Here is a 13,816-nt window from a genome sequence, read left to right as displayed (position 1 = left end):
AATCATCTAACATTTTTCAGGCTGCTGTTAGTTAATAATTTCATGGGTTTGCTATGCATGATATCCTTCAGCTGAAATAGAATAGATGCCTTTCCAAACACTCATGAACAAAGCTGACAATAAATGAATTTTCTAATCTCAGAAAGTACCTTGGAATACTTCCACTTCTTTCTTTTGCTAGGATTAACAGGAAAACATTTTTTAATTATCTTCCTTTAATAGTGAATAACACTCTGGCCATTCCCCCCAGCTCTGTGATGCACAAAATAAGATCATGGTTCAGCACTATGCAAACTTTGGCAGCAACATAGGCCTAAGAAGCTCCCACTTTCCCATGTTAACCATTCATTCTCATCCTGCCTGAATACATAACTATCCCAGGCATGCAGACAAAATTATTTGCAGAGATGTGCTGTCAACTGCATCAGGAAATAGAACCAGGTTTGAAAAGGAAAGGGCTGTTCTTAAGCAGTGTGACGCTGTGATAGGAATTGGTGTCAGGGAAGAGAGGACTAGACAGGGACCCTCAGCTCAAGGAGTTCGGGTCTGCCATTGAATCACAGACTTAGTTTTACTAAGAGGAAGAAATTTTGCATTTTTTGTACTTTGTAAATTATTTAAACATTATTTCAAAATGGTGCAAATGCATCCTAGCATTTTACATATTTGCAAATATGTGAATCCTGAATTTTAATAAGCCTTTAAACTGTACATGAAATTTTTATCAGTTAAGTTCTTATATTCACCACTAAGGAGAATTTGTTGCTTCAAAGTGGCTTCTTTAATTATGACTTTTAGAACACTAGTGAAAAATTGACAGTATTTGAACAGTGCTATCCAGATCATTAATTCTTAAACCTATCTGAGATTAATTATAGTTTCAGAATGCAACTGTAGTCAAGATGGACTAGAATAGTGAGTAGAAGTTCTGCATTTTGGCACAAGGTCATGTTTGTATAACAAATTATGCACCAGTCTTTATGGAGGATGGGATTTACAAGAATGTATTTGTTACTTCTAGCCAGCCTAATTGCAAATCTGTCATGCTTACCCAGCCTCTAAAATTCATCATGCTCACATACTAGGTATTTTTAATTAAGTTAGTGCTTGTTAAGCCTGTCATCTGTTGCATGCTTAGAAGTGGTTTTCAAGCTGGAACTGTACAGAGAGTTGTAAAAGCTACAAGAGTAGCTGCAACATTCTTAAGGAAGCCAGAACACTTTTGAAAGAAAATACTGCTCTTAGTACTTTGTTAGTAGGAATACTGCACTGCACCTAAGTACATGAAGCAATTCTGTGCCAAGGAAATGTAAATGTAAACATCTATGTTATGCTTGGTTTTAAGGTTAGTTGATCAACAGAAAGGACGGATACTCTTTTCTTCTATTTCTTCTTTATAATATTTTTAATGAAGCATTTAATGAATGGCACTATTTTTGGTTTCTTTAAATCTCCTTGGAAAAATGAAAAGTGTATTCTTCATTACTTTGTTGTGCCCCTTTTCTGTCTTGTTCAAAAATGTCATTTTTATGGAAGTAGGATACAGAACATCAATGGAAAGCAGAGCGCTTTACCTCAAGACTGGCAGCTTAGACAGCAACTGAAAACTATCAGTGTTTAAGAAAGGCTTGGTGCCTTCTGTACAAACGTGGTGTAATGTCACTATCACCCTAAATCAAAATGAGCTTTACGCAAACCGCCAAAATTTGCAGAAAAATGTTAGCAATCCAAGTATGGAATATAAAACTTAAGCTCCAGACAAGTCCGACTGAACTCTGTGGAAAATTTGCTGTTGACTTTGATAGCGGGCTTGGAAGTGACCTACTCCTGAACGATCTAGGTCAGAGCTGACTCGCTTGGGGCTAGTTCAGCAGAATCAAGAAGTGTGCGCTGTTTTCGTTTCACCGTTTTGTGAAAATTCTCTGCGCTCACAATGAGACATCTCTCCTAAGAACTAAATTCGTATAAAGCATTTAAAAAATGCATTACAGCGACAGCCTAGAGCACTGCAGGTTAATTATTTCCACTCAGAATAATTGGATAATAGTGTGAACACCATGAAGGTATAATCCACAAATTATTCATTAAAAGTATCTCTTTCTGGTGTTCTCTAACGTTCCTATTGAGTATGAAAAGACTTTTCACTACAAAGTACAGAGGTGCTTGTTAAGGGATGTTGTAAGTGGCCGCCATCTCCAGCAGCTCGGGGCCCAGGGCTGCCTGGGGGTCTACAGCCCAGGCCAAGGGATGCAGCTGCTGCTTTTCCATTTGCGTGTTGAACCAGTCTGTATCCTGGACCCCTCTTACCCACCCCACAGGTCTCCCGCTCGCTGGCTTGTCCAGCTTGGTGCTTGCTGCAAACACGCGCACACTCACATGCTCGTCCCACAGGCACCATCCTCTTGTGGGTCCACCCAAATACCAGCAGAGACCCTCTCCCTGTCTGATACCCCTGCCCAGACCCAGGGTCCCCTGCTCACCAGCTGGCCCAGCATGAGGTTTGCTAGTGAATGACACCCCACGCACACATGATTTGGGGCAGATACAGACCCTCGCTCCCCCAGCAGACAGCACCAGGCACACAGGCTGTGACCTGTGGTCCCGCTGCCGGTGCTGAGCCCCTCACTCATCCTGAACCCCACCAGTAGCTGTTTTTCAGGGGGGACACACTGCTCCCACCCAAGTGGCTGGGGCTGAGACCCCCACCCACTCCAGTGGGTGGCACAGAGACCCCACTGGCCCCAGTAGCTGACACAGGCCAGGGACACCTGCAGCCCTAGACTCGAGCTGCTGGGCCTTTGGCAAATGTAAGCATATCTGAGTCCAGCATTGTACATGTTCACATACACCATGCACACAGTTTTGTCAAGAAGCTAAATATGGAGGTAATAAATATTTGAAAGGTCTCTCACCAATTTTTAATATCTCCCTATTTACTTTTTCATTCTAATTCCTAACTCCTTTTTAACGTTTTTACTTTTTCCCTCTCTTTCCTTTCTTTTTTCTTTTTCATTCTAGCTCATCTAGTATCACCCATTTGATTCCTTTCCATCATCTGTCACTCACTTTTGATAGACTCATCCTTTTGCCTTCAGTTGCTCTCTCTAGTCTTTTTACAACAGTGTTTTTCTCTCTCTGCTTTCATATTCCACAGCACAGGCACTGCATTTCACTGTTTTTAAGTTCTCCATTTAGAAATGATCCTTCATTTTGATTAAAGCATCAGTTGGTTTTCCTCCTTTACAAAACTCAGTGAATCTTCACTAACTCAGATAAACTCAGTTTGTTATCACTATTTAATCACAATTATTAATTCAAACTCTTTAGAAGGTTTTCTTTACAGGTTCATGCTGCCATGCCTGCCATGTTGAGCCTATCAGCCCCTTAAGTGGGGAAGTGCTCGGAGGGTCTCTCACCCCTGGTCACTGGTGCCAGCCCTTCAGGTTCTTCATTGACCAGGGACACTACCAGTGAGATGTCCAGATGAGTCTGCCCAGTGTTAGGGCCCATTTCACTGCTACTGAAGAATCTGCCTTGCTTAGGCTGTGATAAAATACACTTATTCTTCAGCCTTTGTATCCATAGGCCATCTACAAGATCTCAGGTTCCTCAGCATCACTTGCTTTCATCTGCCAATCTATTTCTGCTTCACCAAATTGCTTGTGAATAGACGTAGCCAGTGTGACTTTTCCTAAGTGTCCTTCCTGAATATGAAATAAAGCGTTCTTGAGTCACATAAACATTTTCTTTGGCCCAGAGTTTATATTTGCCACTTGTTTCTTTGAGAGAAGCTGTCATTCCATTAAAGCTATACAAACATGTTTGAATCAAAGCCCAATGAAAAATGAAAAAAATAGTTCTTTTCTCTCTTTTGATTCCTACTTATACATTGGGTTTTAAATCTGTTAGAAAATGTTACATACAAAAGCTGTTAGCTGTTAAGTTCTGTACTCCAGCATTTTAATTTCAATTCTAAAATCCCTTTGAGCAATACTAAATTAGGAATTTCATTAAGAATAACATACCATTATTTTATTGCTCAGGATAGTGAAGGAGCCTGACTTAAAACTATTGTACTGGACAGATTTTTTAATCTTTTTTTTTTTTTACTGCACCATCTGCACCATCTACTACCTTTCATCTGTATGAGGTTCAACAAGGCCAAGTGCCAGGTCCTGCACTTCAGCCACAACAACCCCATGCAGCGCTACAGGCTTGGGGAAGAGTGGCTGGAAAGCTGCCCAGAGGAAAAGGACCTGGGGGTGCTGGTTGGCAGCCGGCTGAACATGAGCCGGCAGTGTGCCGGCTTAAAAAACCTGCACACTAACTTAAAAACCTCTTCCTTTTAATCTGTCTCCTTCCTAGACCCCTGCAAGATAACTAACTTTCTGTTGATATAATTTATTGTGCGATACTTTGTATACATTACAGTTAGTTAAAAACTTCTATACTCTTCTCATAAACAACAGAAGGGGAAAAAAAGACAGAAACTGCATAGTTCAGAAACTGCAATCAAACACGTGGTTCATTGTGCATTCTCTCATATGCTCACATGGTCCACTTCAAGTGAGATTTTTCTGAAGAAAGCAAATTATCTGGTATAAATACGTTTCCTGTCACAGGGGACCAGCTTAGTTTTACACATGCTCTGCGAGTGTGTGTGCAAGTGTATTAAGTGGTATTAAATGAACGAAGTGGTATTGAAAAACTAGTACATTTTCAAGCTTTGCACTGAAGAAACTCTCTGTGATTTTCAGTGTTTACTCTCCTAGAGATGTTTATAACAGTTTTAGATAACGTTTGCATTAAACATTTGCATAGAAACTGTTCATAACATAAGCAGTTTTTCAGGTTGAAAAGCTGTATATATATCATGGGAAGGCAAGGTCTGAATAATAAAGCTGAATTTGGGAAATTTAATGAAGACTCTAAGGACAAAAGTGTAGCCATTTTTCTGTTTTATATTTTTTATAATTTTATACTTCTCTATTTCTTCTGTCCTGTGATATTAGCTTTCTTCCCTCTCTTCTTTCATCCTTTTCCATTTGCCAATCCCACAAATGCCCAACTGTAGTTACTGTTTTTGACAAGATCACTTGTTCTCTATCCTTCATTTTCAATCCATGTTCAAGTACTTTTGGCCTCCAGACTTCCCAACTGACCCTGACCTCTAATTTATTGGTAGAGAAGTGTAGCTACCAGCTCCTAATCTGGGTCTGCCATTGGGAGGCTGATTTAAAACAGTATGCACAAGGAAATTTAAAGTGAAGGAAAGCAATCTCACTCTTGAATGTGTATTTCAAAGTAGTCCCTAAAATGCTGCCATCCATTTTTTCAACTTGATGGTTTCTCCTTGTAGCAGATCTGATGTGGTTTATAGGGCTTTAGTAGCCCATGAAACTGATAGGTGTATTTTGTGATGAAAAACAGAAAATTAGGGGCTGTAGAGGAAGAATCACTAAAAATACATATGTACAGACAAATGAGATTGGCAAGAATGTTTTCCTGGTTGGCAAAAATGCTGATGATCTGTAGAGTAGCCTACTGACAACCCACACAGTTCCTCGGCAGGTGTTTCCAAAGAACCGAGGCTGAGATTTATAAATATTTATGTTGTACATAATTTTATTTCATTCCCAGACTCACTACACAGAAGGAACATGTACTCTGATTTGGCTCTCTCCCACAAGTCCTGAACTGTGAATATGAAATCTGCACTTCATTTTGGCTCCCTTGCCTCTCCATCTGTCCTGAACCATTAACAGTTTAGTGGGGCTGCCAGCCCTTAAGGCCCTGGGAGAAATTCCATCATACAGCTGAAATTGAGCGTAAACCATTATGCCAAGAAAACACTTCGTGCATTTCTTTTTTTGGTTTTCAGTATCTTTGTCACTTCCTACCAAAAAATTAGATTTAGGAAAATGACCTGTGCAGCTTGTCTTTCGGGTCTCATACTAACCCTCTTCCAAAAAGATCACATTCAGAACTAATACAACATAGGCATTTTTCCCATTTTCATGGGAAGACTTAAAATCCCATAAGTGAACAAAATCCAAATTCCAGCTTAGCTTAGCTGTACTGCCAAGGCAGTGGATGTGGCCAGTGGATGGTAATACTGCTCAGTAAAAACTGGAGTGAGACTTAAACAGTGGAAGCCCATCTGCTGTCTTTGCCAAATAAAGGGGTGAAACTTTGAGAAAGAAAAGGGTAAACAAAAATAAAAAAACATAGAGGCAAAAAGAGTGGGAAAAAAAGAGGTAGTTTTACAGGTGACTTTTCTTTTTCACTGACAGTGAACGAAGAATTTGTTGGGAGAATTGTTTCTAGTTTTTGAACTTCCTATTAAATAGGATGGTTACCTGCTCTTTTAAGTACTCAGATGAGTGTGCCTTTTAGGCTGACATTTGTCACCCAAATCCCATTATAAAAAATCAGCAATGAGGCTGGAGGCAAGGCAGGAGAGTGCTTCTTTGAACACAGGACATTTGCTGCAGGCAGGAAAGGTGGGCAAGACTTTGGGAGCAAGGGCAGCCACAGCACAGTCCACTTTGTGCACTTAGTGGGGATGCAAGACAGACTCTCTGATTTATCTGCTACACCAGCAAAAAGTGGCCTACCTGCCCTTGCTTTCATGCTGACTACAAAGAATTTGCAAAGAAAACAATCACACTTAGAGAGAGACGTATTTTGCCTCTGAAAACTCCTCCAAAAATCCCTTGGCTTAATAGTCTTTCCTGGGGTAGTCTCACCTGTCCCTCTAACAACAGGGCGATATGTAAAGCAGGGATCATACATCTGAAAAAAGTAAGTATGTAAAGAGTTAAGATAGTCTAGGTGTAGATGTATATGATTAGGAATATATGGTCATTTATAAATCACTTTTAACTTATAATTTATAAATAATAATTTTTATATTCTAATGCATCGTTTTTCCTTATCTTTTAAAAATTTTTGTGCTTCTTTGTGTATTTTTGGTAACCAGTAGTGTCACATCTACATCAGCCTGTCAACGTTATGATATTGGAGTGACTAGATCACACACAGAACAATGATCCGGATGCTTTTGGCCAAATATGATTTTTAAAAATAGCAATTAAAAAACCAATTATACTGACTATGTGTATGCATAGTATTCTCCATGTTAAACTTCTATTAATAAAATTGTAGAGTTATAGTTCTCTAGTTTAAATATCTGTAAATCAGAGGTTTAAGCCATTAGTGCATTTATCAGTTGCAACTACAGATATAAATCATGCTAAATATCAGTCACTCGTAAAGGATGTCTAGTATGCCCAATATCTATATGCAGCACATATATCAGTACAGCAGTACCTATATACGAGAATATGTAAGCCATGCTCCAGTTACAAAACATTTTGTGAAGCGTGAGCACCCCTTGGGACAACTGCCCACAATTCCACGTGGTGTCGTATGGAGATGAATTCTAGGGCACTCCCACAGTGAATTCTGGGGAAAAGTGTGTCTCTCAGTTTAATTTTCATTGCAGAGGAATAAATTATCAAACCAAAGAGCAAGCAGCACCAGTTAACTAACCTGAATTTGAAGAACCTTCACATTTAGCCCAGAGGAGTCTGTGGCTGATTGGGTGAGGGATATGAAATCTCTAGTCAACCACTTATTAAAAAAAACCCCAAAACCCAAGAAGAGTTTGGAAAATTCAGCTGCTTCTGAATATCCATTTGCAGGCTAAGAATTACTATTGACCTATTCTAGAAGTTTGAAGGAAACAGCATCAGTCCATCATTATCAGGGTGTTGGTGCTTCACGGCTCTTCATCTTTTCATGAAAACATTTCCTTCAATGTTTTATCCGTATGCAAACTGAGAATACGGTAAGAATTTCTTACTATGTAATAAATAAATTTTAATCTATCTTAGATTAATTAGCTTCTTAATGGCCATAGCTTTTTCCTCAAACTGGGCAAATAGCTACAGAATTCACAGAAATTATTACAGTATTTCTTCTTAATTTACACTTCTAGTGTTTCAACATGTATTAAACACTGACTCAGCATAGGCCCAGTGTGCAACATGTTTTCTCTGTATTAAGTAGTCCTTTACTCATGAAAAATAACATTGAAAGCTGTAGTACTGATCAGGAGGTCATGACAGTGGACTGCAACAGCTGCAGAATAAAAGGACTGCAGCCACTGGGAGCGAAAAGCTTCTGTGCTGCTCCCTCATACCGAGAAGATAAACCAATTCCTTCACCTCTGCCCTGATCCTAGTGTCAACATTTTAAATTACTGGCCAGAAGTTAGTGCAAAAATTGTACTGTTCTCCTAAGTTACTCCTCTGATATTACTTTCTCCCATGTATTTCATTTTATTTTTGACCTTGATCATACCATTGCAAAGCCCATATGGTTTGCACTGAATTCCATGAGCTTTTGTGTGAGCATAAAAGTAGCAAAATTGTTTGCTTACTCAAGGCTTTGAACTTCAAACCCTTTGGAAATAATACGTCCCTTTAGGTTTTGCAAAGCACTGTATACATCTTCAGTAATTACATAGGCTGTGGACCCATGTAATTATGTAATACATGGACAGTAAAGCTTTGCAAACCTTAACTCAAATTAACAAGCTAGAAGTAGATATTTCTAGATCATGTCTAATTCCTAATAAAGAAAAAAACCTTTAAGATAAACAAATTTCCTTTGTGTTCAGATACCTACAGTATAGGCATAGTGTGACACTGCAGACACTGCCAGCTCAGACCAGAAGGTATCCATTTAAAGGCTCAGTTTTTGTACTCAGCCTAAAAATATGGAGTTTGAGATACCCATCAGATCACAGATTGTCTTTTATTTTATGTATTTATCTGCACAGTGTTTCTGAGTTGAGCTGGTGGTTATGTGCTACAGATAATAAGTGTATTTATTCTTATTATTTGTATTAAAAGGTTTTGACATTTCCAGAGATGGTCATTTAGGTCCATCTGACCTTGTGCTGAAGCTGGATTTTTTCATCCATTCACCAGAGCTGCTGTTCTCTCACAGGCAGAATTTGATTGGTAATAGTTGGTTGATTTTTTAAGGCTGTGATTGAGTCTTTCCTGGTTTTCCCCATTTCTTTAATTTCATTTCCTTCAATGTTTTATCCATATGTAAACTGAGAAATATTTTTTCTTTCATTTACAAAGTTTAGTACCCTTAAAGCCTTCTCACTTTCTCCTTCTGTTCCCAAATACAAGGATATACTTTTTCAAGATTGCCTACAAGCTCCACTTAGTGTTACAGGTGGGATGTTCCCACTCTGTCTGGTGGCAGAGAGGAAACTATTCTACACCATCTCACTAGCACCAGTATTCAGCACAAGTGCTGTAGCAGGGATAACCCAGGATTATCCTGGTGACTGTGCAGTCAAGATGAAAAGTACAGGAGCTGCATAATGTCCAAACCGAGCTCTACCTTTCTCAGGAACATAAATCATTTACTCAACTGTTTTTCAGATGTTAAGTCTGTCACTTGCAGCAAATATCCATCCAGGAGATGCTTGCTCATATCACCCATTTTGTATAAAATGGTTAGTTAGACCTCACAGGCAGTTACTCTGACAATTTCCTTCACAGTAAATAAGGGTAATGCTCTTCACCTGCTTTATGGCACATGAACATTAACTATTCAGCCACGTCAGTATTTAAAGATGAAAATATAAATAATACTTATTTTTATATATATATGTAGAATGCCAAATATTAAAGAAAAGGGAGACTGGCTACACACCATTGTTGATATTTTAATATTCAGAAAAGGCAAAAGTACCAGGTTGGTTATCACAATTGCTGAATGAATTATATGGGAAAGCTCAGCCATGGAACTAGAAGACTGCCAGAAAGGACAACAAAAGATATTTTTGAGATTTTATTTGGTTTTGGTTTTGTTTTCCATATGAAACTTCAAAATCAAATAGACTTAAAACTCTTCAAAATATTTTAGCATTAAAATTTTTAAAAATACTCTTACCTTGTGTTTTTTTCAAATACATAATCTGATACTTCTCTGTTAGATGTTTTAAAGTGGGTTATAAGAACTTTACAAAAGATGCACATACACAAAAAAATCCGCTTTATTGGAAAGATACAAAAACAAAACCGTTTTGTTGTCCTGTTCAAAAATTCTGGTTGTCCTTTGCAATTCAGAATGGCTGCCATCTGTTTGGCCTTTTCCCATCAGGATTCTGCTATAATGATGAACTCTGCAGCATGTACAGAAATTGTTCTCAAGCCTATGTTAACAGTCCTGATAATATATTTTTTAGGTTTCCTCTACGCTCAGAACAGTACCAAACGCAGCATTAAAGAGCGACTTATGAAGCTCTTGCCCTGCTCGGCTGCCAAAACGACATCTCCTGTTACTCAAAGCAAGTTTTATTTTTCATTTGATTTTTTTTTTAGGTTTGCATGCATCAAAAGTTATACTTTCATTAACTGCTCATTTGAGAGACAAGATATCTGCTGAAGTAATCGTATGCTCTAGTGAGGTTTAAAAGGAAGTGATGAACAGATCTGTGGGCTGGTAACAGTTCTGTTGGTGCAGGGCAAGATGGCAAGATACCGGTGCCAGGGTCTGCCGCATAGGAGCTGCTGGGTTGGCACTTACGCTCTGCAAGCTAGCTGAGAAATGACTCACTGGTTAAATTAAATACCTGCTCTCAATGTATTTGACAAGTGGTATTTTTTTGTTTACATGTGTGCACGTGTCTGCGTGTTCTTGCTATCCAATATATAGGATAGTATCAGCAGTACTGGTCTGGGAAGAAAGGCTTGGCCCTACAGGTTTTGACTATGTAACATCAAACAATTTAGGGAATGAGACCTAAAGTATGTGTCTGAAAGAAAAATAATAATGAGATTGAAAAAAAAGTATGTGAATGTAGAGATAACGGAAAAGCACACTGACACTACCTTTAATGTCTTGATATGCTGTGAGGAAATAAAATCTCTCCAGGGTAGCTAACAGATAAAAATAGCGGGAGGGAGGGAGGGAGGGAGGAAGATCCATACATAGATGTATACTTACATATATATACACCTAGACAGAGATTAATTATAGAATAACACTAATGTCTTCCTATATAAATTGGCTACTACAGCTGATTTTAAAATATGCCTGTGGACCCAATTCAGTCTAGATTAATTTGGCTTAATTCTAGGCACTAATCTGAGCACCTAAAATAAGAAGCTGAGTGGTCCCTGTGCTTCCTCTATACTCTTCTGATAAAGCAGATCGATCAATCTAAGGTAAAAGAAAAGCCTCCAAGAACAGTTCCTTATGTCCAGTGATTATAGGACAACCCAAGGCAACTTTGTTACGAACACAGGCCACTATTAAGTGCCTAGACTTCAGTGGTATGGATCTAGGCTTTCTTTTTGCTACCCCACTTCACTGTCTTTCATATGCTCCTCTATAGAGAAGACTGCGGAACTTGCTTTCCTTTCTAAGTATTTGAGATCTTGCAGATGAAAAAGACTAAAGATGTGGATGCACAGTGACTTTTTCATGGTGGCTTCAGCTGATGTGTTTTACTTGAAAATAGGGTAGCTTAAAAAGGCCAGTTACTGTCGTGTTACCTGATAGTTCATTATGTAAAAGTTGCTTTCGGCTACGTGACTTGAGTAATATAGTCTTAGATTATAAAAGAAATCATAGAATCACAGAATGGTTTGAGTTGGAAAAGACCTTTAAAATCATCTAGTTGAACCCCTCTGCCATGGGCAGGGACATCTTTTACTAGATCAGGTTGCTCAAAGCCCCATCCAGCCTGCCCTTGCACACTTCCAATGATGGGGCATAGAACAGAAAAAGGAAATAGGATAGAAGGAATAGAAGGTTTGATCTGTTTGTTTGAAGTTGGTTGGAGACCAGCTTGTCCCTATTTCTTGCACATTTCTATGCAAGCTTTTTGTCTGCACAGGTAACACAAAAATATTTAGAGTCAATCTTAATAACCTTGACCATGCAAAACTTCTATTTTCTTGCTGAAATTGTTTGTTTTATAAACCAGAAGAGATGTAAATATAAAACTTGCATTAAATATTTTGTATTTGAGAACCAAATAGTAAAAAAAGATGCATTCAGCATTTTTCTCTGTACTCTCGTCAATAATGAAAAGTTATATTAGGTAAGAATTAATATATTAAATGAAAATATTATATTAAGTAAGAATATAATTGTAGACATACATTGTTATTATCCCATTTTGACAGAGTGTGCTGTTTGATTTCTGCTAGCATGAAAGAAGCAACATTGTAATGTACTAGGAATGAAGCCAGAACTGCCTACAATAACAACCACGTAATGTGAACTCCTTAGAAATTTTAAGGGGAATATTTTTTAAATAAGTAATTTGTTGAAATATACATAGCCTGAATTTGCACTTCTGTGCTTAACTTCTATCAATATGTGCAGAAAAAGGTTACTTGAATAAATAAAATCTTATTTCAGCATTCCCATTGAAAAAAGGATGTCAGAGAATGCTTTTTCATATTTGTGTGCTTCAGCCTAGTAAGCCTAAACTTAAATCCATGCTTCCTTAGCTAAATGTTTAAATGCATGTGCTAGAGATAGGAGTAGACTCAAGAATGGTTTTGGAAACGAAAAGCATGTGTGCACACAGTTATTAAATAGATACGGGGGCTATAATTTGGGGTTTGTGCAAGCAAATGCATGTGCACAATTTTTACAGATACAAACTGAGCCCTAACTTTGGGCATGCTTCTCCAACTGCCATTATTAGGAGAGAGTATCTGCTTTTTGCATTGCTTTTACCATTTTCTTCTTTAATGAACAACGAAAGGTCCAAAGCATAGCTCCTGTGGCAAACACATTAAAAACGGTCTTTACTATTTAGCTAGAAGAAAGCTACTCATTAATGAAATCGGTAAGAATATTTTAATATATTAATGAGTGAATATGAACTTGTTTCTGGTTTTCAGTTGGCATGTGTTAGACTTTTATTAAAAAAAATAAACAAACCTTAACTTTCTTAGGCTGAAGAAACTAGAGACCTGAAATAACTAATTTTTCATTAATACCATAGAAATAATTCATGTTTAGAAATAGATATATTTTCACACATTTTCACTGCATATTTTAAAGTATAGATTTTTTTTTCCAGCCTGGATAACTAGCCATAAGTGTGAAGAAAAAAATTAAAAACCTACAAGTGACTCATGAATGTTGTAGTATTTTAATCAGCATAGTTGGCACATTATAAGGAAGTTTACGGTGATCTTATTTTTTGATTATTTATATCTATGAAAGACTACAGAAATAGAGTGTGAAAAGACTGTTATACCGAACCTTTTCATTAACGGAAAGACAACATCATCACCACACTGCAGCCTTCTACATTCTCACTGAATCATTAAAACACAATAAAAATGTTTATTACTAAGGATATACCGAACATGGTGCTTAGCATCACATTGTCTGGCCTTTATCTCTAGCCTCACATTTATTATATATATTCATTTAGCTTCTAGAAAAGCTTGTAGATGTCTCTCTAGGTAGCCAAATGTTTCACAAATGGATGCTTAGAGAGCTCATTTCCAGTTAAGTCCCTTTCTGTCTAAACAATAGCTCTTGGCATATAAAACACAAGTGACTTTTCAACAATATTTATTCTCAGGTTGATTCTTTTGTCAATTTAGTATAAGCACCTAGTATTGACCTGCAGTTGACAAAAAAAATTCAGCTGCATGTCTACAGCATGACATTGTTGTAGAGATTTTAGTGACTATATAGAGAATATAAAAGTTTAATCCCTTAAAACGTGATGGAAAGGCTTTAGCCA

The 13,816-nt window shown here is 37.8% G+C and overlaps 1 protein-coding gene across 1 annotated transcript in view; it reads left to right on the top strand.

Moving 5' to 3' along the window:
* Positions 1-10,287: 10,287 nt before the first annotated feature.
* The window catches only part of LOC104082355 (Kv channel-interacting protein 4-like), a gene marked incomplete at its 3' end in the record, with an annotated part of 50,681 nt that continues 47,152 nt past the window's right edge, over positions 10,288-13,816 (top strand). The window contains exon 1 of the mRNA XM_009585458.1: positions 10,288-10,381. Coding sequence (XP_009583753.1) covers positions 10,330-10,381 — 52 coding nt within the window. The remainder of the gene's footprint in view (positions 10,382-13,816) is intronic.

The sequence above is a fragment of the Fulmarus glacialis genome, unplaced genomic scaffold (genome assembly GCF_000690835.1).
Source record: "Fulmarus glacialis isolate BGI_N327 unplaced genomic scaffold, ASM69083v1 scaffold8739, whole genome shotgun sequence".
Classification (NCBI taxonomy): domain Eukaryota; kingdom Metazoa; phylum Chordata; class Aves; order Procellariiformes; family Procellariidae; genus Fulmarus; species Fulmarus glacialis.
Note: the sequence above shows the minus strand (reverse complement) of the source record. Positions and strands in the feature narration are given on the sequence as shown.